The following is a 23,540-nucleotide window of genomic DNA, read 5'->3' on the forward strand; positions in this document are numbered from 1 at the left end:
TAGGGCATTTGTCTGCCCTCATATGTGCATACCACATACCTACATCAAAGAAGGCTACTATTTTGTATCTGTAAATCTGTAACAAGTCTAGATACTGGGAAAGTCCTGGCAAAAGTCACCGGCTTGTGTTTTACAAAAATACAGAGTTTTTTGGGCGTATTGTTGCGCATTTTTCCCCCCTCATACGTGCATACCACATAACTACATCTAAGTAGTGTACCATTATGTACCTGTTAATCTGTCAAGGGCATACATACTGTGAAAGTCCAAGGAAAATTACTCACCGGCTGGTGTTTTAAAAAAAATACAGAGCTTTTTGGCATATTGTAGAGCATTTTTCTACCCTCATCAGTGCATACCACATACGTACAACTAAGGAGTGTACCATTTTGTACCTGTTACTCTGTCAAGGGCCTACATACTGTGAAAGTCCAAGCTAAATTTTTCACCGGCTGGTGTTTTAAAAAAATACAGAGTTTTTTTGTCATATTGTAGCACATTTTTCTGCCCTCATCAGTGCATACCACATATGTACATCTAAGTAGTGTAACATTTTTTACCTGTTAATCTGTCAAGGGCCTACAGACTGTGAAAGTCCAAGCAAAATTACTCATCGGCTGGTGTTTTAAAAAAATACAGAGTTTTTTGGCGTATTGCAGAGCATTTTTCTTGCCCTCATACGTGCATACCACATACCTACATCTAAGTAGTGTACTATTTTTTACCTTTTAATCTGTAAAGGGCCTACATACTGTGAGAGTCCAAGCAAAATTACTCACCGGCTGGTGTTTTACAAAAAGACAGAGTTTTTAGGCTTATTGTAGTGCATTTTTTCTGCCCTCATCAGTGTTTACCGCATACGTACATCTAAGTAGTGTACCATTGAGTACCTGTTAATCTGTCAAGGGAGAAAGCCACTCACCGGCTGGTGCTTTAAAAGAAATACATTGTTTTTAGGCGTACTGTGTCGCATTTTTCTGCCCTCATCAGTGCATACCACATACCTTCATCTGAGTAGTGTACAATTTTTTACCTGTTAATCCGTCAAGGGCCTACATACTGTGAAAGTTCAAGCAAAATTACTCACCAGCTGATGTTTTACAAAAAGACATCGTTTTTAGGCATACTGTGTCGCATTTTTTTAGGTGTATTGAGTTTTTAGGTGTATTTTAACGCATTTTTCTGCCCTCATCAGTGCATACCGCATACATACATCTAAGTAGTATACCATTTTGTACCTGTTAATCTGTCAAGGGCCTTTATACTGTGAAAGTCCAATCAATAGTATTCACCGGCTGGTGTTTTACAAAACTTACAGAGTTTTTAGGCTCATTGTAGCACATTTTTCTGCCCTCCTAAGTGCATAACAGATATATACATCTAAGTAGTGTACTATTTTGTACCTGTTAATCTGTCAACGGCCTACATACTGTGAAAGGACAGCCAAAAAGTAATCACCGGCTGGTGTTGTACAAAACTTACAGAGTTTTTAGGCTAATTTTTCTGCCCTCATAAGTGCATACCACATACATACATGAAAGCAGTCTACTATTTTGTAAATCTGTAACAAGTCTAGATACTGGGAAAGTCAAGGCAAAAGTAATCACTGGTTGGTGTTTTACAAAAATATGTTTTCCAAGTGTACTATAGAGCCTTTTTTTTTCTGTCAGATGTGCATACCACATACCTAAAAATAAGTAGTGAGCTTTTTTGTATCTGTTAATCTAAAACAAACCTACATACAGTGAAAGGGCAAGGAAAAGTAATCACCGGCTGGTGTGCAACGAAAATACGTTTTCCAAGTGTACTATAGAGTCTTTTTTTTCTGTCATATGTGCATACCACATACTAACAAATAAGAAATGTGCTTTTTTGTATCTGTTAATCTGAAACAAACCTACATACAGTGAAAGGCCAGGGAATAGTAACCACCGGCTGGTGTGTAACGAAAATGTGTTTTCCAAGTGTACTATAGAGCCTTTTTTTTTGTCATATGCGCATACCACATACCAACAAATAAGTAGTGAGCTTTTTTGTACCTGCTAATCTGAAACAAACCTACATACAGTGAAAGGCCCGGGAATAGTATCCACCGGCTGGTGTGTTATGAAAATACATTTTCCAAGTGTACTATAGAGCCTTTTTTTTCTTTCATATGTGCATACCACATACCTACAAATAAGTAGTGTGCTTTTTTGTACCTGTTAATCTGAAACAAACCTACACATAGTGAAAGGCCAGGGAATAGTAACCACCAGCAGGTGTGTTACAAAAATACGTTTTCCAAGTGTACTATAGAGCCTTTTTTTCTGTCATGTGTGCACACCACATAGCTACATCTAAGTAGTGTACTATCTGATACCCCCAGTCAAAAGTCGGTGGGTTCCCCAGACACAAACCTCAGTTGGCATGGCCCAGGAGCAGTTCATGTCCCCAAATTGCCTCTGTCCTATGCTGTTCCCACCCCTAAAGAAGTATCTTACGCAGTGGGTTCAGCTCCACTATTCAGTGAGGAAGATGTGTTAGACGACAGTCAGCAGCTACTGCCCAGCCAAGAAGTGGAGGAGACATCTGCCGTTTCTTACGCTAGGCGGGCAATTATTGATGAGGAGGGTGACGTGGGAAGTGGTGTTTCCAGCATTCAGGGTCCTGAATCATACACTGTTAAGGGACCTGAGGAGGACATCAGTGACGTGCAGAAAGAACTCGATGATGATGAAGCCGATCGCACTTGGGAGCCGGGTGCAGAGGGGGCTTCATCATCATCAGCAGAAGAGGGTTGCAGGTTGCCCGTGAGGCAGCAGATGAGCCAGCAAGGTGGTAGCATGGTTGGCAGTCAGCATAGTGGCAGAAGTGAAAATTCAGGAGCCAAACGTGCTCGGGGTAGGCCACCTGCTTTGCGGCAGCCTACCTTCCAAGGAGGTAGTGGAACTGGGGTTCCTGGAGACGGCGGCAATAGCAGTCAATTATTGCGCACTGTTGGTGGTAAAATCAGATATTCGGCGGTCTGGCAGTTTTATATCAATCATCCGGAGGAAGTTAACACAGCCACATGCAAGATATGTTGGCAGAAGGTGAAGCGTGGACAGGGTAGTAATGTTGGCACCACGGCTCTGCGTCAACATATGATGCACCACCATAAAGCGGCCTGGAACAACCGTGGATCAGATGTGGTGGTCCAGCCTGCTGCATCACCTAGTGGCACGCCACTCCCTCTTTCAGCCAGTCAAGAGTCCACTACCTCAGGCGAAGGGAGCTGTGTGTCATACCCTCCTTCTGTCGCTCCAGATGCTTCTGCTCCTCCTACTTGTAATCAACCATTCTGCCAACAATCCATAGGCAAAGCCATGTCCGAGAGACAACAGTATGTGCCCACTCATCCAATGGCGCAGAAGCTGAATGTCCTCCTTTCCAAGTTGCTGGTGCTACAGTCCTTCCCATTTCAAGTGGTGGACTCTGCACCTTTCAGAGAATTGATGGCTTGTGCCGAGCCAAGGTGGAGAGTCCGTCCCAAGCCGTCATTTCTTTGCGAAGAAGGCAGTACCAGCCTTGCATAATTTTGTACAAGAGAATGTGTGCCAGTCCTTGAGCCTGTCGGTGTGTTCAAAAGTGCACGGCAGGGCTGACGTAAGGAGCTTTAACTACGGGCAAGGACAATGCATGTCATTTACGGCCCACTGGGTAAATGTGGTTCCTGCATAGCCACAACAGCAACTTGGACAGGTCACACCGCTTCCTCCTCCACCCTCTCACTCTCAGGCAGTTGGCCCTGTGACAGTGTGCAACTCCGTCTCCTCATCCTCGTGTCCTCGGCCTCCACTGCACGTACAAATCTCAGTGACCCTTCATCGTACACACTGTTCTTCACATGGTTTGCCTTGGCGAACGGAGTCACACAGGGGAGGAACTGCTAAAATTCATTCGTCAAGAAATCGGAGTATGGCTTACTCCATGAAAACTGAAAATGGGAACCATGGTGACCGACAACGGGAAGAACATCGTGTCCGCGCTGTGACAAGGATGTGTGAAACATGCGCCCTGCATGGCCACGTGTTGAATCTGGTTGTCAAGCACTTCCTGAAGTCTTCACCCCATTTGCATGACATCCTAACAATGGGAAGGAAACTGTGCATGTACTTCAGCCACTCGTACACCGCAAAGCACACCCTCCTTGAGCTGCAGCGCCAGAACAGTATCCCACAACATAGTCTTATTTGTGACGCTGCCACACATTGGAATTCCACCCTCCATATATTGGACAGACTATACGAACAAAGAAAAGCCATCACCAAATTCTTGATGATCCAAGCAGATAGGGCTACTCCCCTGTGTAACTTCAATGTGAACCAGTGGCAGCTCATACGTGACACCTGCCATTTGCTGAGGCCCTTTGAGTAAGCTACATTATTTGTAAGTCGTCTGGATTACGGGATGAACAATGTAATTCCACTCCCACATTGCCTACAACAAATGATTGAAACGATGGCTGGTCACGGCAATGGAGACGTTGCGCCTACATCTCATGGCTACATGAGCCCTGTGGGGGCTGAACTGGAGGAGGAGGATGAGGAGCAGAGTGGAGCACAGTTTAGGTTTGATGAGATGTGAGGTGTTTCTAGTCATCGGTCAGGAGAGGAGGAGCATGATCAGTTAGAGGAGCTAGAGGTTTATTATGAGGAAGGTGACACAGAGGACCCAGACACACCGTGGCAATGTGCAGTGGAGATGGAGGCAGGGAGTCCCTCCGAGTCACTGGCGCAAATGGCACGATGCATGCTCAGTTGCTTGTGTAATGACCCCCGAATTGTCATAATTCGTCAGCGAGATGACTTCTGGCTCTCCACCTTATTGGACCCTCGCTACCGTCACAGAATGGGGGCCTTTTTTACACCCACTGAGAGGGAGGACAAACTGACGTACCACAGAGAGATCCTACGTAATCAGTTGGCCGAAGCCTATCGGCGACATGGTCCATCCACTCGCAGGTCTGACTCAGGGGGCCCTCTGCGCTCACCTTCCACTGTAATGGAGTACCAGCTCCATTATCAACAGCCTAAGTCTACATTCGCTCATGAGTAGCTTTCTTCACCCGCATAGTGAAGTAACTCATCAGCAGCAGGTAGACATGGAGCAGGACCTGAACCAGCAGGTGGTAGCATACCTTGACATGGCCATCCGCTGGACTTCTGGGCAGCCAAACTTGATTTATGGCCACAACTAGCAGAGTTTGCCCTGAAAAAGCTGTCCTGCCCGGCCAATTGTGTGCCATCAGAGTGGGTGTTTAGTGTGGTCGGGGCTATAGTCACCCCAAGGCGAACTCGTCTGTCCACGAAAAATGTGGAGAGACTTAACTTTGTGAAGATGAATCAGGCATGGATCAGCCAGGATTTCGACCCACCAATGCCAGATGGCTCAGAGTAGATGGACCATGCTTCTACACCAACACTTGACAATTATGGTTATGAAACCCTCTTGGGTTATCAATTAGGGTTATGAAACCCTCTTTGGTACTGCTGATGACTGTTCCTTACTGTGTGTTTCAGGAACTACTTGGCTTATTGATGCTTCTGGGTTTGGGCCTTAAATTTTTGGATGTTTAGCACAAGCTAACTACATGCTTCATAGAAATTTCAACATTGATCTTTCAATGTAAGGGGTAATGAAACCCTCTTAGGTACTTCTGATGCTTGCTCCTGACTGCTCCTGTGTCTTTCAGGAACTACTTGGCTTACTGATGCTTCAGGGCTTGGGCCTTAAATCTATGGATGTTTTGCACTAGCTTATATACATGCATAATTGAGATTTCAACATTGATCTTTCAATCTTAGGGGTTCTGAAATCCTCTTGTGTTCTGCTGATGCCTTTTCCTGACTGTGTCTTTCAGGAACTACTTGGCTTACTGATGCTTCTGGACTTGGGCCTTACATTTTTGGATGGTAGCACTAACTAACATGCATCTTCAATAGAGATTTCAACATTCACCTTTTACTTTTAGGGGTTGTGAACTCCTCTTGTGTACTCATGCTGTTTCCTGCTCCACTCTGTCAGCCCGTTGCTCCTGTGACAGTGTTTGACTCCACCTCCTCATCCTCCACCATGTCCTCAGCCTCCACTGCCCAGACAAGTCTTAGTGGCCCTTCAGCATACCATGTGTACAGGGCATGGCGGTGTCACGCTGTTCTTCACATGGTTTGTCTTGGCGAAAAGTGTTGGAAACAATCGCTGGTCAGGGCAATGGAGAAATTGCGCCTACATCTCACGGCCACATGAGCCCTGTGGGGGCTTGCTAGATTTGGCCCTTTGTACCCACACGCCTGGGTCCGGGACACTAAAACTTGGGAGTTAAAAGTTAAATTACAAAATCATTCATTTAAATTTCAAAATCTTAAATTTAAGTAAAAAATCATACATTTCAATGGTCTCCTCATGCTTCAGCCAACTCCATACTGTGTCATTCAGGCAATATATGGTTTACTGATACCGGTGCTGGGCCTGCGTCTGGGAATAAAAATCTTGTTATGGTTGGTAGCACCAGCCATCCAAAATCTTCATTTTAAATTTCAAAATTTCAAAAATATAGTGTAATTCAACCACTATATGGTCTCCTCATGCTGCCAACACCTCCACGCTGTGTCATTCAGCCACTATATGGTCTCCTCGTGCTGCCAACATGTCCATGCTGTGTCATTCAGCCCCTATATGGTCTCCTCATGCTGCCAACACCTCCATGCTGTGTCATTCAGCCACTATATGGTCTCCTCATGTTGCCACCTCCTCAACGCTGTGTCTTTTCAGCCACTATATGGTCTCCTCATGCTTCAGCCTCATCCAAGTTGTGTCATTCAGCCACTATATGGTCTCCTTATGCTGGCAACACCTCCACGTTGCGTCATTCAGCCACCATATGGTCTTCTCATGCTGCCAACACCTCCACACTGTGTCATTCAGCCACTATATGGTCTCCTCATGCTTCAGCCTCATCCAAGTTGTGTCATTCAGCCACTATATGGTCTCCTTATGCTGCCAACACTTCCACGCTGTGTCATTCAGCCACTATATGGTCTCCTAATCCTGCTAACACCTCCATGCTGTGTCATTCAGCCACTATATGGTCTCCTCATGCTGCCACCACCTCAACGCTGTGTCTTTTTAGCCACTATATGGTCTCCTCATGCTTCAGCCTCATCCAAGTTGTGTCATTCAGCCACTATATGGTCTCCTTATGCTGCCAACACCTCCACGCTGTGTCATTCAGTCACTATATGGTCTCCTCATGATGTCAACACCTCCATGCTGTGTAATTCAGCCACTATATGGTCTCCTCATGCTGCCTACACCTCCACGCTGTGACATTCAGCCACTATATGGTCTCCTCATGCTGCCAAGACCTCCACGCTGTGTCATTCAGCCACTATATGGTCTTTTCATGCTGCCGAAACCTCCACGCTGTGTCATCCAGCCACTATATAGTCTCCTCATACTGATGCCACCTCCAGGCTCTGTCATTGTGACTCTCTGCGGCAGTGATTCTAAAAGCGATGCCAGTAATCTGCTTTTTATTCTGAATAACAGTATTATTTCACTACCCCAGCACACTCTATATGCGTGTTAGAACACAGCAAAGTGTTCTACACCCATATTGAGGCTCTCTGTAGGCCAGAAATAGCCATTTTTAATATATATTCTCCATGAATAAATTTGGATCAAAACAATTTTTGGGGGAAAAATTCAGCAAATTGCCCGAATCAAATTTTCCAAAAGTTCGCTCATCTCTATAGACAGCACAGCAGTGAGTACAGGCTGTAAGTGTAGGCAGCACAGCAGGGAATACAAGTTGTAAGTGTAGACAGCATAGCAGTGAGTACAGGTTGCGGGTGTGCATCTGCGTGATGCACCACTACAGTACAGTACAACGTACAATTACAGCCTGTAAGTTACAAAAGCTGTGAATTGTGAGATGGGGTGGACTGATACCTCATGAGGCCCCTGGGCAATAGAGGAGTAGGCTTCCTTTAGTGTCTGAGGCTTGGCTTCACTGACTCTCTGACCCCAGCAAGTGTAGGCAGCACAGCAGTGAGTACAGGCTGTAAGTGTGGGCAACACAGAAACGAGTACAGGCTATAAGTGTAGGCAGCACAGCAGTGAGTACATGATGTAAGTGTAGACAGCACAGCAGTCAGTAAAAGTTGTAGACAGCACTGCAGGAAGTAGAGGTTTTGGGTGTACATCTGTGTGGTGCCCCTTTACAGTACAGTATGACTTACTCTTATAGCCTGCAAGTTACAAAAGCTGTGAATTATGAGATGCCACCCCTCAGCGGGTGGCACATGAGGCAAACAGCCCTCACCTTCCCCTGAGAGTGATAGGAGTGTGATTACAGCAATTACACTCCTGTCAGACAGACGATGCAGCTCTGGAGGTGACTGCAGTAAAAGACAGCAGAATAGTAAAATCAGCTCTGGAGGTGAATAGGGTATTAGATATGATGCACGAGCAGAATAGTGATTGCAGCTCTGGAGGTGACTAGAGTATACGATATAATGCAAGAACAGAATAGTAAGTGCAGCTCTGGAGGTGACTAGCGTATAAAATATGATGCAGTAGCATAATAGAAAGTTTAGCAGCATGATGTAATAACAAAATAGTGAGCGCAGCTCTGTTGGTGACAGAAGGATAAGATATGGTGTAACTGCAGAATAGGGAGTGCAGCTTTCAAAGTGACATGAGGATAAGACATGATGTAACAGCATAATAGTGAATGCAACTCTGGAGGATAAGAAAAGATGTTACAGCAGAATAGTGGCTGCAGCTCTGGAGATGTCTGGAGTATAAAGTATGGTATAACAGCAGAAAAGTTAGTGCAGCCCTGGAGGTGACTGGAGGATAAGATATGGTGTAACTGCAGGATAGGGAGTGCAGTTTTGGAGATGACTGGAGGATAACACAAGGTGTAACAGCAGTGAATAGTAAATGACAGGCACACACACCTTACTTTTCTCTCTGTCTTCTTCCTCTGTGCAGTAAAGGCCTTAGGACCTGAGGGTCATGTGACTCAGGTCCTTAAGCATTCTCCTACACAGATTGTGAAGGGGAAAAGGTCCTGCACTCAAGTAAGATATAAAGATGCACCCTCCCTCTGTCCTGTCTGCCCTCAGGACACATGTCCCCCTTGCTGTACTCCTGCATTAACTACTAGAAGATCAGGGAGCATGCATGCTGTAGATCTGTACATATTCAGCTTGTATGCTCCCTGATCTTGTGAAACAGCAAGTCCTGCTGTGGTTGGGCCCCCCTCAGACCCAGGCCAGACTGCCCGACCTGTCAGTCCGTCCCTATATGGAGGCTTTGTAAATGCACATGGTCCCCGACTTTAATTGCAGTAAAATTCTCTCTCTAAAAGCCCAATGGCGCTCCTTCTATTCTGAGCATTGTAGTGCGCCCGCAAAGCACTTTACATTCACATATGGGGTATTTCCTTACTCTGGCAAAATTGCACTACAAAATTTGGGGTCCTTTTCCCCTATTACCCTTTATGAAAATGAAACATGTGGGGTAACACCATCATTATAGTGTTAAAAATCTCATTTTTAAATTTACTGCCCAGTGTTCAAAGAACCTGTGAGCTGTAAGTACTCACTGTAATCCTTGAGGGGTGTAGTTTCCAAAATAGTGTCACATGTGGGGGGTTTCTGTGGTTGTGGCAGAATGGTGACTTTGTAAATGCACATGGACTTCAATTCAAGCAAATTTCTCTGTCCAAAACTTATTGGTGCTCCTTCTGTTCTGAGACCTGGAGACCTGTAGTGCGCCAGCAGAGCACTTTACTTCCACATATGGGGTATTTCCATATTGGGCTTCAAATTTTGTTGTCCTTTTTCTCCTATTAACCCATGTGAAAATGAAAAAATTTTGGGTAACACCAGCATTTTAGTGTTAAAAATATTTTAATTTTCAAGTCCAACTTCAACGCAAAGCCATCAAGCTGTGAGGTGTTAAGGCTCACTATACCCCTTGTTACATTCCTTGAGGGGTATAGTTTCCCATGAAGTGTGTCATGTGGAGTTTTTTATTTTTTTTTGCTGTTCTGGTGCCATTGGGGCTTCCTAAATGCAACATATCCCACAAAAACCATGACTGCAAAATTCACCTCCAAAATCCCAAAGGTGCTCTTTCCCTCCTGAGCAATGTTGCGAGACCGCAGAGCACTTTACGACAACATATGAGGTATTTCCATACTCGGGAGAAAATTGGGCTAAAAATTTGGGGGGCTTTTTCTCCTTATACCCCTTGTAAAAATAGAGAAAAAAAATGGGGCTTTATGAACATGTTAGTGTAAAAAATGGTTAGTGTAAAAATGTCTCCTCTTGCTGCTATTCCTGTGAAACACCTAAATGGTAAACAAACTTTCTGAATGTCAATTTGAATACTTTGAGGGGTGTAGTTTCTTTAATGGGATCATTTATGGGGTATTTCTCACAGAAATACCCCTCAAATCAACTTCAAACTTAACTGGTTCCTAAAAAAATCTGATGTTGTAAATTGCTGCTATACTTTGAAGCCATCTAATGTCTTGAAAAAGTAAAAACATGTCAACTTTATGATGCCAACATAAAGTAGACATATTGTATATATGAATCAATATATAATTTAATGTCCATTTCCTTACAAGCAGAGAGCTTCAAAGTTAGAAAAATACAAAATTTTCAACATTTTCATGAAATGATGCATGGAAATTTACCACTATGTTAAATTAGAATGTCACAAAAAAGCAGTCTCAGAATCAGAATAAAAAGTAAAAGCATCCCGGAGTTATTAATGCAGTCCTTAGAGGGGTACTCCAATGGAAAAAAACATTTTTTTTTAATGAACTGGTGCCAGAAAGTTAAACAGATTTGTAAATTACTTGTCACTGAAAAAACACTAAAATGTCCCTTTTAATGGATGATTTTTGTAAAACATGTCAAGAAAAACCACCACAAGTGCAACTCAAATTATACTGAGGATAAAATTGTACTCAATCTAAGGATCTATATATGCAATTATATGATTCACAAAAATGCCACAATTTTACTCCTCCCATTAGGAGACTTACTTGTGTAGGATGCAGATATTGTCTCTAAAGGATAGAAGGGGTGCAGGTAAAGTGAGGGGGGATGGGGAGGGAGGGCCTAGGGAAATGTACGGCCATTAGATGGAGCGGCCACTACCTATATATCCCTAGGACTGGAGCCCTATACTACCCCTGTGCTTAGGAGGGGTAGTCCGTCCTAAAAAGGACAGGCCCACACTGGAACCTACCCCTACGTTCCTGGAAATTCACTAAAATATTAGACAGAAGGGAGACTAACTGTCTCAATATTGGATACTGTTTAGATAGGTAAGGGTAGAAGTAGGAAAAAATATGGCCTGTTGCCAATAATCAAATTTATCTTGACCCACAACGTGTTCACCTTCGACGGGAAGACCTACCACCAGCTCAGGGGGACTGCCATGGGGAGCCCATGTGCTCCCCACCTACGCAAGCCTCCTTCTGAGCTGCTGGGAGGACACCGTGGTCTTCCCGCCGGACGATAACATCTGGACCCCCAAGATTGTAATGGGGGCAAGGTATATCGACGATATCCTGGTGCTGTGGAACGGAAGTGAGTCAAACTTCCTTGACTGAGGCCTGAGGTTCACCTATGAGATCGGCCATGACTCCCTTCCCTTCTTAGATGTTCTGATTCAGAAAGATCAAACCGATAACATCTCCACCACTCTCTATCCCAAAACAACTGCTACCAACAGCCTGCTTCACTGGTCCAGTTTCCACCCATTAGCACTCAGGAAAGGTATTCCTAAGGGACAGTACTTGAGAGTACCACAAAACTGTTCCTCCGAAACCGAGTTTCATAATGAGGCTAGGAAACTCCAAAAGAGATTCCAACAACGAGCTTATCCTAATGAAATTCTTCAACCGATCCCTATTTATAGAGGGTAGTGTCTTCACGCCCATTGATCACTTATCGGAGGGGGCGTAGTTTCCAGGATCGATTGGTGCATAGCCACTACACCAGACCAACCACGGAATCATCATGGCTTTAAAACCGCATTTGCGGAAATTTCAAATGCAGCGGGTGTCGGGCCTGTCCCTTCATGTTAAAAACTAAAGCAGTGATCTGCTCAGTGACAGGAACCAGTTACAATATTAGGGATTTCGGCAATTGTAAGTCCAAAGGAGTGGTATATCTATGTCAGTGCAGCTGTCCTATGGATTACATAGGAAAAACCATAAGAGAGTTTCGCAGATGAATATGCGCGCATTTCAATGATGTGAAACACGCCAGAACAACACCTATAGCCAGACATGTTCACGAATGTCATCAAGGCGATCCCCAGTGTCTTAAGTTCTCCATTATTGAAGTAGTCCGTCCATCTAAATGAAGGGGCGACTTTGATAAACTGTTGGTCCAAAAGGAGACCCGGTGGATTCACAGATTAAAATCTGTGGCCCCATATGGCCTCAATGAAACATTGTTGTTCACAAGTTTTATTTAAAAACCGAAGAGTCCATGACCAGTTTGGCTGACCACCAGCCAGGGCATTTAATTGTGTATAAGTGGTTAATAAGTCTAAGTTTCCCAGCACACCTGGAATTTGCTTATCCCTATTTTTGTATTATCCACAAGCTCATCTAGGGCTGCAAATATATTTGGCTGGTTGAGGTTGCATCAATATCTATGACTTCTCTAGTCTCCTTTCTATTTTTTATTTTTCCATTAGGATATTCATATGTCTCCAATAGTCCCGTGTACCGAAATTATGAATAACCAGAATACTTATCTTATGATCAATAACAATATTATTATTATATGCAATTAACATCTGTTTCCACCTCCCTTACATTGTTTTCAGTGGGTTAGTAAACTCAGCTGTTCGGTTTTACAGTGCCGAACAGTCATGATGAGAATTCCACATGGTTCCTTCTTTGTGTGGCTGCGCAATAGAGCGCCTTCCCATTCACTGCGACTGATAACCCGGGTCACATGACCGGGTTCTATCTCATATGCGGCTGTGCAATTGAGCGTTTCTCGTCAATCCTTGTGGATGACGAAAGGTGTCACATGACTAAGTGACGTAACCGGTCATGTGACCTGTCATGTGTAGTTGCGGCACAGAAGTTATGCAGACATGGGAGCGATCATGTGAGTGATACCGCGATAGATTCCGGCTACATCTCTTTATACTACTAGCTACCGGAAGTGACGCAGTGCCGACCTGGACTTCCGGCTGTGCGATACGCATCTTCAATCAACGCCGCTGATTGAACCCCCCGCACCAAACAGAAGGCAAACACTCTGGTATTAGTGGTAATATGTACATCTATCATATAAATAGGAACACGCCATGTGAACCAGCATGGCGGCATCACATGCTACCGGGACTGACCATCATCCATATCTTTATGATATCTCTTATGCCCCCTACCGTCTCCTGATGATTGGGGTAGGAAACGTGTTTAGACGTTCTGATTCACTACAAATATTGTCCTAAGATCCAGATGAGTTTGCTTCATCTATATTTATGTTGCCATGTTAATATGCAATTATTTTTCATTGCTGTGGTCTCTCTAATTTGTTGGCATTGATCATCACCATAATTGGATAAATTAAGAGCTGTATTTATTTTTGCCAATTTTCTCGACAAAACGTTGGGAATATTTACATAATTTATCTACAGGCAAATGTACTTAAGAATAATGTTCCATATATGTTACGCTATACTATCTCAGGGAGCATCCCTGGCGTGTTACATAGCTGGTTATGAGTCCACAAAGCATTGGATTATTTATATCTGGGGACTATTTAGACACAGCAGGAGAAAATCCCCATAGCAAACCTGGACAGTTCCTGACACGGACAGCGGTGTTAGCAGAGAGCACTGTGGACAACATAAAAAAGAAATTCAAAAAGTAAAGAATTTCCTCTGTATCATACAGCTGCTAAAAACAACTAAAAGGATTAAGATTTTTTAATCTAAGTAATTTACAAATCTGTTTAACTTTCTGGCACCAGTTGATAAAAAAAAAAAAAAGTTGTAGCTTCACCACCCTTCCTATAACGCTCACACCTCAATTAGCCCTGCTCTTGATAGACCTGCACCTGCTGTTGCCAGCGGAAAGACCCCTAATATGTAAGATTTTAGTGTTAGCTAAACTGGTTATCACACGTTATTGGAAACAACATGTAGTACCTGACCTAGTGGAACTAATTTCTCTTATCCATCACACTTACACCCTGGAGGGGATATGGGCAGTGGGTAGGATACAACAACACAATATGGACCCCCTGGTGCCTTAAAGGCCCATGTAGACCTTAGACTTTCAGAGGAGTACCTAGAGTATTGCCGGACATGTTTGTTCACGATCACGTGCTTTATGAGCCCTTAGTATACATATGTGCATATTTGGGATCTACTGTTCTATTTGTTTGGTTATGTTTGGTTCTCTTATAAGGCTAGCACTGCTATTTTGTACTTCACTCTTGATTGATGATATGTACTTGTATCCTGTCTGCTTTAGCAACTTGCCATGCTGTTCACATGCCGACACCATCTCATGATAGCGGTACTGTACTAGTAACCTTTCTTTCCATTGTTTGCTATGTTCTATTCTTCAAGATGTCACTTCCATGCCTGTGTCTAGCTAGGACAATTTAGTGTTGATTATTCTTCTTTACACTGTATTGAATGTCTGATATCTTGCGTTTGAAAAATGTATTAAAATATGTTGAAACGTAAAAAAAAATAAAGTTTCCCACTGGAGCACTCCTGGAAATTTTTTTTAAATCACTTGGTACCAGAAAGTAAAACAGATGTGTAAATTACTTCTATTTAAAAATCCTAACCCTTCCAGCACTTATCAGCTGCTGTATGTTCCAGAGGAAGTTCTTTTCTTTTTGAATTTCCTTTTTGTCTGACCACAGTGCTCTCTGCAGACACCTCTGTCCATTTTTGGAATTGTCCGGAGCAGGATAGGTTTGCTTTGGGGATTTGGACAGTTCCTAAAATGGACAAAGGTGTCAGCAGAGCGCACTGTGGTCAGACAGAAAGGAAATTGAAAAAGAAAAGAACTGGAAAGGTTAAGATATTTTTTAATAGAAGTAATTTACAAATCTGCTTCTACCACCAGTTGAGTTAAAAAAATATATTTTCAAATGCAGTACCCCTTTAAGGTGTTAAGGGGTAAAAGATAAGTATTCAATTAAAGGAGAATCTGCAGCTGCAGATATCTGTGGCAGCGCTCCTTCAACATGGTAGCTCCCTCTCTCTCTGAAGTCTGAGGCTACTTTAAGTCAGGTAGGTGACAGACAATTAATCTGAAAACCGGAGAGCGGCCTATAATGCAGTAAATGTGGCCTCTGCTTGATTCTAATGCCTTCTAGAAGGTAGATCTGAGGTCTGCATATAAAGTATAGATAAAAGTGCCCAAATATTAGAGATTAACTGCACTCTTAGGAAACAAAGCACATCTTCTATCAACCAGCGTTAGCCACACCCCAACTCTTTTATTTGTATGAGCATTTCTGAACAGATTGTTGTCCTGGAAATTAATATCCCAGTAATATTTTTCAGATTTTTATTCTATATGCATCAATTTTAATTCCTCCAAACTTCCAGTATAAGTATAAATGCGCTTTATGTTTTTTTTTTCCTTATGTACTTTCCTCTTGTCTCTTTCAACTGTGTATCCGCTTCTTCCCACCCATTCCCATTTTTTTTATTTAGCCCAGATATTAACTTCCTATATAGCATTTGTTGCCTGGTTTAACATAAAACCATCGGCAGCATCTTCACATCGCAGTAAATGATGACAAAGGGATGTACGCCACCACCTGAACAACCAGGTTGATGCAAACCTAAGTTGTCCCCTTTCTTTGACAGATACCATGAGCCCAGACCTCATGGATGTCAGGACCGACTGGGGGAGACATGGAGAGTGAGCCCTAGACTGACCCTAAAAACACTCTCCCTGCTTACTTGCCCATCCATCCTAACCGATGGATCGACAACTGGGCGCTGATGACTCCCTGCGCTAAAGTGCAATGGCGTAAAAACTAGACATGTGCTCAACCAAATATTTTGTTTTGTTTCATTTAGTTTTTTTTTCGGATTAAAAATGTTTTGGTTCTGTTAAACCTTTGGGATACAGTAATTTGTTTTATTCTGTTTTCGGATGCATTAGTTTATATATTTTTTTCGGTTCTATTTGCAAACTGTTCGGCTTTCAAATTAATTCGTTATTTCGGATCTAGTCATTATACATGTCGTTAGTTATATTTTAGTTTTAGGCTGATTTCGTTATTCGTTTTTACGGTTATTGGAGATGGAGATTCCTTTTTTAATAAAATTTCGTAGGGTACCATTAAAAAACTCAAAAAAGATTCTGTAGTGAAGGAAAAAATTGTATCTAACGAAATTTATCTTTTTTAAAACACATTTTTTATTAATTTTTAAACAGGGATCAATTTATGTGGGCGGGCAGGGCATTAAAAATGTAGCCGACAATAATAAAAATGTAGTGTGGGTGTTTTTTTCACTTTTTTTCTGTATTTTTAAATTTTGTTTAGGTAGTACTACTACTCCTAGCATGGAACACACTGTTCCATGATGGGAGTAGTAGTATCTGTACGAATGGACAGATCGCCAGAGTTCGTTGCGATCCTCCTGTATAATGTATAGATGCAGCCGGCTGCTCTTCTATGGTCCCCTGCACTGCCGTATATATACAACTATTCATACAGAAAGCTGTAACTGGCCATATGGTTCCAGCCAATCACAATTCTCTGTGGGATATATGAATATGTGTATATACGTCAGTGAAGGGGACCATAGAAGAGCGCTGGCCGCATCTATACATTAAACAGGTGCATCACAGCCGGTGTCAGGAGTGACATCCACTGTGATCTTTCCTTAACTGCACACTCTGCTCCATGCTGGTAGCTGTAGTACCTGCATTAATAGACAGATCGCAACAGGTGTCAGAAGTTACACTCTCTGCAATCTGTCTATTAATGCATGTACTACAGCTCCCAACATGGAGAAGAGTGTGCTCCATGTTGGGTGTAGTAGTACCTGCAGGTAAGAACAGATCACAGCGGGTATCACTACTGACACTCAATGTGATCGTCCTGTCCATTGCAGAGATGGATCGGCTTTCTCCTGCGCTCCCATCTCTGCACTTTACTCCATCTGGCCACTCACTCATTCATATTTCCCTCAGAGCTGTGATTGGCTGCAACCATACGGCCAATCTCCACTCTGGGCGAAAAATATGAATGAATTATGTGCTATTCACATAACTGGCCGGAGTATAGTGCAGAGATGTGAGCGCTGTATAGAGCTGCTCCACATATCTACTATATTATGGACGATCGCATCGATACCCGGGGCGATATGTCTATTAGTACAGGTGCTACTACTCCCAGCATGGAACAGTCTGTTTCATGCTGGGAGAAGTAGTACTACCTAAAAAATGTAAAAAAATAGAGAAATAAAAGTTAAACACACACACTTTATGAAATGGTCCCTTGCTTCTAAATGAAAAGGAGTTTTGTTTTAACAAAAATAAAATTAGTTTTTCACAATTTCATAGGCATGTACAATTCGCTTTGTTACTAGTGTTGCTCGCGAATATTCGCAATGCAAATTTTATTCGCAAATATTCTCGAATATAGCACTATATATTTGTAATTACGAATATTCTTTTTTTTTTTCACAGTACACATCATAGTGATCATCCCTCTCTGCTTCCAGCTTGTGTGGTGTAAGAAGGCTCTAATACTACTGTGTGAGACTGGCGTGCAAATTTTCGCATGTGCAAACATTTGCATATGCTAATTTCCGCATATGCGAATTTTTGCTTATGCAAATTTTTGTAGATGCTAATTTTCGCATATGCTAATGTTCGCATACGCAAATTTTCCCATATGCGACAATATAACGTGCATATTCCGAATATGCAAATTTAGTGAATATATGACCAATATTCGTCCATATATTCGCGAAATATCGCGAATTCGAACATGGCCTATGCCGCTCAACACTATTTGTTACGAATTCGGATTCATTCAGATGTAAATATTTCGTACATTCGGATCAATCCGGACAGAGCATGTAGGACCCCTTAATAATGATAATGGGGAGGTTGTCACAGGCGATATAGAGAAAGCGGAGCTACTGAATGGGTTCTTTAGTTCTGTATACACTATGGAAAAAGGAGCTGACATTGGCCAGGTCAGTGCTGGTAACACATCATATAATGTATTGAACTGGCTTAATGTAGAGATGGTACAAGGTAAGTTAAGTAAAGTAAATGTAAGCAAATCTCCAGGGCCGGATGGACTACACCCAAGAGTTCTTAGAGAGGTAAGTTCAGTAATATCTGTACCCTTGTTCATGATATTTAGAGATTCTCTGGTGTCTGGTATTGTGCCAAGGGACTGGCGCAAGGCTAATGTGGTACCAATCTTCAAGAAGGGCTCTAGGTCTTCGCCAGGCAATTATAGACCGGTAAGTCTAACGTGCATTGTGTGTAAATTGTTTGAAGGACTTATAAGGGATTACATACAGGAATACATAGGGGATAATAGTATTATAAGTGATAGCCAGCATGGGTTTACTAAGGATAGAAGTTGTCAAACCAATCTAATTTGCTTTTATGAAGAGGTGAGTAGAAGCCTTGACAGAGGAATGGCTGTGGATATAGTGTTTCTGGATTTTGCCAAAGCATTTTCTACTGTCCCTCACAGACGTCTGACAGGTAAGTTAAGGTCCTTGGGCTTGGAAACTTTAGTTTGTAACTGGATTGAACACTGGCTCATGGATCGTACCCAGAGAGTGGTGGTCAATGATTCGTACTCTGATTGGTCCCCGGTTATTAGTGGTGTACCCCAAGGATCAGTACTGGGCCCGCTGCTGTTTAATTTATTTATCAATGATATAGAGGATGGTATTAACAGCTCTGTTTCTATCTTTGCAGATGACACCAAGCTTTGTAGCACGGTACAGTCTATAGAGAATGTGCATAAGTTACAAGATGACTTGGATAGACTAAGTGTCTGGGCATCCACTTGGCAAATGAGGTTCAATGTGGATAAATGTAAAGTTATGCATCTGGGTACTAATAACCTGCATGCGTCGTATGTCTTAGGGGGGATTAAACTGGCAGAGTCACTGGTAGAGAAGGATCTGGGTGTACTTGTAGATCACAGACTACAGAATAGCATGCAATGTCAGGCTGCTGCTTCCAAAGCCGGCAGGATATTGTCATGTATCAAAAGAGGCATGGACTCAAGGGACAGGGACATAATACTCCCCCTTTATAAAGCATTGGTACGGCCTCACCTGGAATATGCTGTTCAGTTTTGGTCGCCTGTTCATAAAAGGGGCACTGCGGAGTTGGAAAGGGTGCAGAGACGCGCGACTAAACTAATATGGGGCATGGAACATCTTAGTTATGAGGAACGATTAAAGGAGTTACAATTGTTTAGTCTTGAGAAGAGACGTTTAAGGGGGGATATGATAAACGTATATAAGTATATAAATGGCCCATACAAAAGATATGGAGAAAAACTGTTCCAGGTTAAACCCCCCCAAAGGACGAGGGGGCACCCCCTCCGTCTGGAGAAGAAAAGGTTTAGTCTAAAGGGGCGACACGCCTTCTTTACCGTGAGGACTGTGAATTTATGGAACGGTCTACCTCAGGAACTGGTCACAGCAGGAACAATTAACAGCTTTAAAACAGGGTTAGATACATTCCTGGAACAAAATAACATTAATGCTTATGCAGAATTATAAAACTACATCCCTTTCCCTTATCCCCTTACACCCTTCCCTTCAATACCCTGGTTGGACTTGATGGACGTATGTCTTTTTTCAACCATACTAATTATGTAACTATGTAACTATGTAACTATGTATGAAATATGAAAAATTCGGACAAAAACTAATTATGTCCGAAACTAATTGTACAAGCCTAGTAAAAACACATAATAATACACAGTTGGTCATGAGCCAGAAACATTACAGGAACATAGAACACTATAAATACTGGACTCGGATAACTAACATAAACAGATAAAGTTAGAGGACACAGATCAGTAAGTAAGCACAGAGGACACTATAGACCAATGGTAAAGTACAGAGGAAACACTAATTCAGTGATCATGAACTCTATAATCAGTGCATGTACTAACAAACTCTAAAGATCAAATCAACCAAACAGGATATACATATAGAACACTCTTCACACTGGACACAGAAAACTAACAAACAAATTAGGTCCAGAACACAAGAATTGGAAATGAGTCAGCAAAGACTCCATGAACAAACAGGAATTATAACATATAGAGCACAGGTAACACTAGACCAAAACGAGCTGAGTCAGAATAGACTCCAGGAACAAACAGGAATAAACTCAATCCCCCAGAAAACCTCCAGTAGACACAGGAATCTCTAAAAGTTAAACACACACACTTTATGAAATGGTCTCTTGCTTCTAAATGAAAAGGAGTTTTGTTTTAACAAAAATAAAATTAGTTTTTTCACAATTTCATAGGCATGTACAATTTGTTTTGTTACTAGTGTTGCTCGTGAATATTCGCAATGAAAATTTTATTCGCGAATATTCTCGAATATAGCACTATATATTCATAATTACAAATATTTTTTTTTTCACAGTACACATCATAGTGATCATCCCTCTCTGCTTCCAGCTTGTGTGGTGTAAGAAGGCTCTAATACTACTGTGTGAGACTGGCGTGCAAATTTTCGCATGTGCAAACATTTGCATATGCTAATTTCCGCATATGCAAATTTTCGCTTATGCAAATTTTTGTATATGCTAATTTTCGCATATGCTAATTTTGGCATACGCAAATTTTCCCATATGCGACAATATAACGTGCATATTACGAATATGTAAATTTAGCGAATATATGACGAATATTCGTCCATATATTCGCAAAATATCGCGAATTCGAACATGGCCTATGCCGCTCAACACTATTTGTTACGAATTCGGATTCATTCAGATGTAACTATTTCGTACATTCGGATCAATCCGAATGTATGAAATATGAAAAATTCACACAAAAACTAATTATGTCCGAAACTAATTGTACAAGCCTAGTAAAAACACCTAATAATACACAGTTGGTCATGAGCCAGAAACATTACAGGAACATAGAACACTATAAATACTGGACTCGGATAACTGACATAAACAGATAAAGTTCAGAGGACACAGATCCTTAACTAAGCACAGAGGACACTATAGACCAATAATAAAGTACAGAGGAAACACTAATTCAGTGATCATGAACTCTATGATCAGTGCATGAACAAACTCTAAAGATAAAATCAACCAAACAGGATATACATATAGAACACTCTTCACACTGGACACAGAAAACTAACAAACAGATTAGGTCCAGAACACAAGTCTGGGAAATGGGTCAGCAAAGACTCCATGAACAAACAGGAATTATAACATATAGAGCACAGGTAACACTAGACCAAAACGAGATAAGTCAGAATAGACTCCAGGAACAAACAGGAATAAACTCAATCGCCCAGAAAACCTCCAGTAGACACAGGAATCTCTTGATACTAAAACTTAATCTCCCATTGAGCACGGAGAAATCATTTATTAAATCTCAATTTCCCAGAGTCCCCATAAAGGGTAACAGGGATGTCTTGTTACAAAAACTCAGAAAACTGACACAAGAGAACACATAGTGTGAACAGCTACTTAGCAGAAAGGGCATACTAATCTTTAAAACTGATTATTCAAACACAGATAAAAAATCTACTGTGAGCATGGTTTACAACCATGGATAAAAACCCAGAACATCTCAAAGATAAATACATAGTGCATGTTAAGCTAGAAAAAATAGCATTAAAGCACAAACAGACAAAGAGTGTTGCACAACTTCATAGCAGCATGTCAATCCCCAGCTCAGAACCTAGACTGAGCTGGAGATATCTAAACACACCCGCACAACCATTGGGTGAAAGGATAAAAGCTTAAACTATTTCCCAGCCAGGAAAAATCAAACTGTTCAGACACAACTTAAATCCAATGGCCGTGTCTGAACATAACCAAGACAGACATTACAATGAACTTATGGGTCTCTAGATTTGACCATTGGCTAGAACTTGCCCAGTTGCCATAGATGGTCTATCTTGTCCACTCTCCAGTGTAGCATCGGAGAGAGTGTTGAGCAAGCCAGGCATCCTTGTTGTGCAAAATGCCACTGATGACATAGTATTACCACAACTCATGCTTTCCACTGGCTACAGTTTTGTCATCTGTCTGTTGGCTATTACCACTCTCACCAGTGCAAAACTGCTTGCTATCTACTGGCAACTACACCTAACACCATTCCACTACTGCCTGTTGGCTTCTGAATATCCCACCATTCCACCACTGCCTGCTGTACACTGGCTACCTACAACTTCCACCAGACCATCACTACCTGCTATCTGATGGCTACTACAACTCTCACAAGTCCACCAATGCCTGCTGTTTGCTGACTACTACATTTATGACCAAGCCACCACAGCCTGTTGTCAGCTGGCTACAACTACCATCAGTCCATTACCCTTGCTGCTACTACCAGACAAATACACAACCAATGATTCCCAAAAAAGGCTCATTGTTTTGGCTTTTCAAACAAAACTATTATCTTCACTATTTTGGGACACCAATCCTGTTGCAACTCCCAAAAGGGAGAATTTTTGAGACACTTAGATAAATCCATTGTGTCTTCACTTGCCAGACTCAAAAGGACACTGTAAACAACTTTATGATAGTGTTGAAAAGCACACAAAATTTGCAAGAGCAGTGTGTTTTTAAACAAGCTGTTATTTACCATGGGTTACTGCATGTCACCTTAACTATGACATCACCTTAGCCTTAAAGCCTCTTAAAACTACTTGAATACATTTCTAGGTATCCCTAGCAGTGTTCCTTAGGGTTTTACAGCTCTTAGGCAATGCTGTACACAATTTTGAGATTATTGCATTTCCAGTTTGCAGAGAACCTGTTAACCTTGAACCAAACTTTAAAGAATCCTGAAGCTTTGTGCCCTCATATCTGCCCCATCTGGTTATTGATACTTGCTCGGTGAAAAGCAAACTCGTCTCAATATTGTCAATTGTTTACAGCACCTGATGGTGATTGCACAGCTCCATCTACCAGATGTAACTGAGTGAACATTTACAACAAGACACTGGCAAACTTGATAAATAGGTCATAAATCAGTCTTTTGCCTAAAATTTTGCCAAATGTCACCAAAAATATTGGTCAGGGCCAGTGGCATCAGCCTCATGTTTTTTGTTTTTTTTTTTACTTCCCCTGGATCAAGACAGTAGAGTTTTCAGATTAACTTGATGGACTCTTGTCTTTTATTCCAACCTTACAAACTATGTACTATGTAATTATGTTAGTGCCAGGACATTACCTGTGATTTGAGGGACAATTTTTTTTAAGCTTAACA

At 42.0% G+C, this 23,540-nt stretch overlaps 1 protein-coding gene across 3 annotated transcripts in view; it reads right to left on the reverse strand.

Moving 5' to 3' along the window:
• NPFFR1 (neuropeptide FF receptor 1) overlaps positions 1-23,540 on the reverse strand; it is a 458,339-nt gene that overhangs the window by 353,606 nt on the left and 81,193 nt on the right. Inside the window, exon 1 of one of the 3 annotated variants that reach the window (XM_056530485.1) lies at positions 6,410-6,500. The exons of the other annotated variants lie outside the window; for them this stretch is intronic. Coding sequence (XP_056386460.1) covers positions 6,410-6,428 — 19 coding nt within the window. The 5' untranslated portion in view covers positions 6,429-6,500. Of the gene's footprint in view, positions 1-6,409; positions 6,501-23,540 lie in introns of those variants that run through there. 3 annotated transcript variants of the gene reach the window in all.

This window comes from Hyla sarda, chromosome 7 (assembly GCF_029499605.1).
Source record: "Hyla sarda isolate aHylSar1 chromosome 7, aHylSar1.hap1, whole genome shotgun sequence".
In the NCBI taxonomy this organism is placed as follows: domain Eukaryota; kingdom Metazoa; phylum Chordata; class Amphibia; order Anura; family Hylidae; genus Hyla; species Hyla sarda.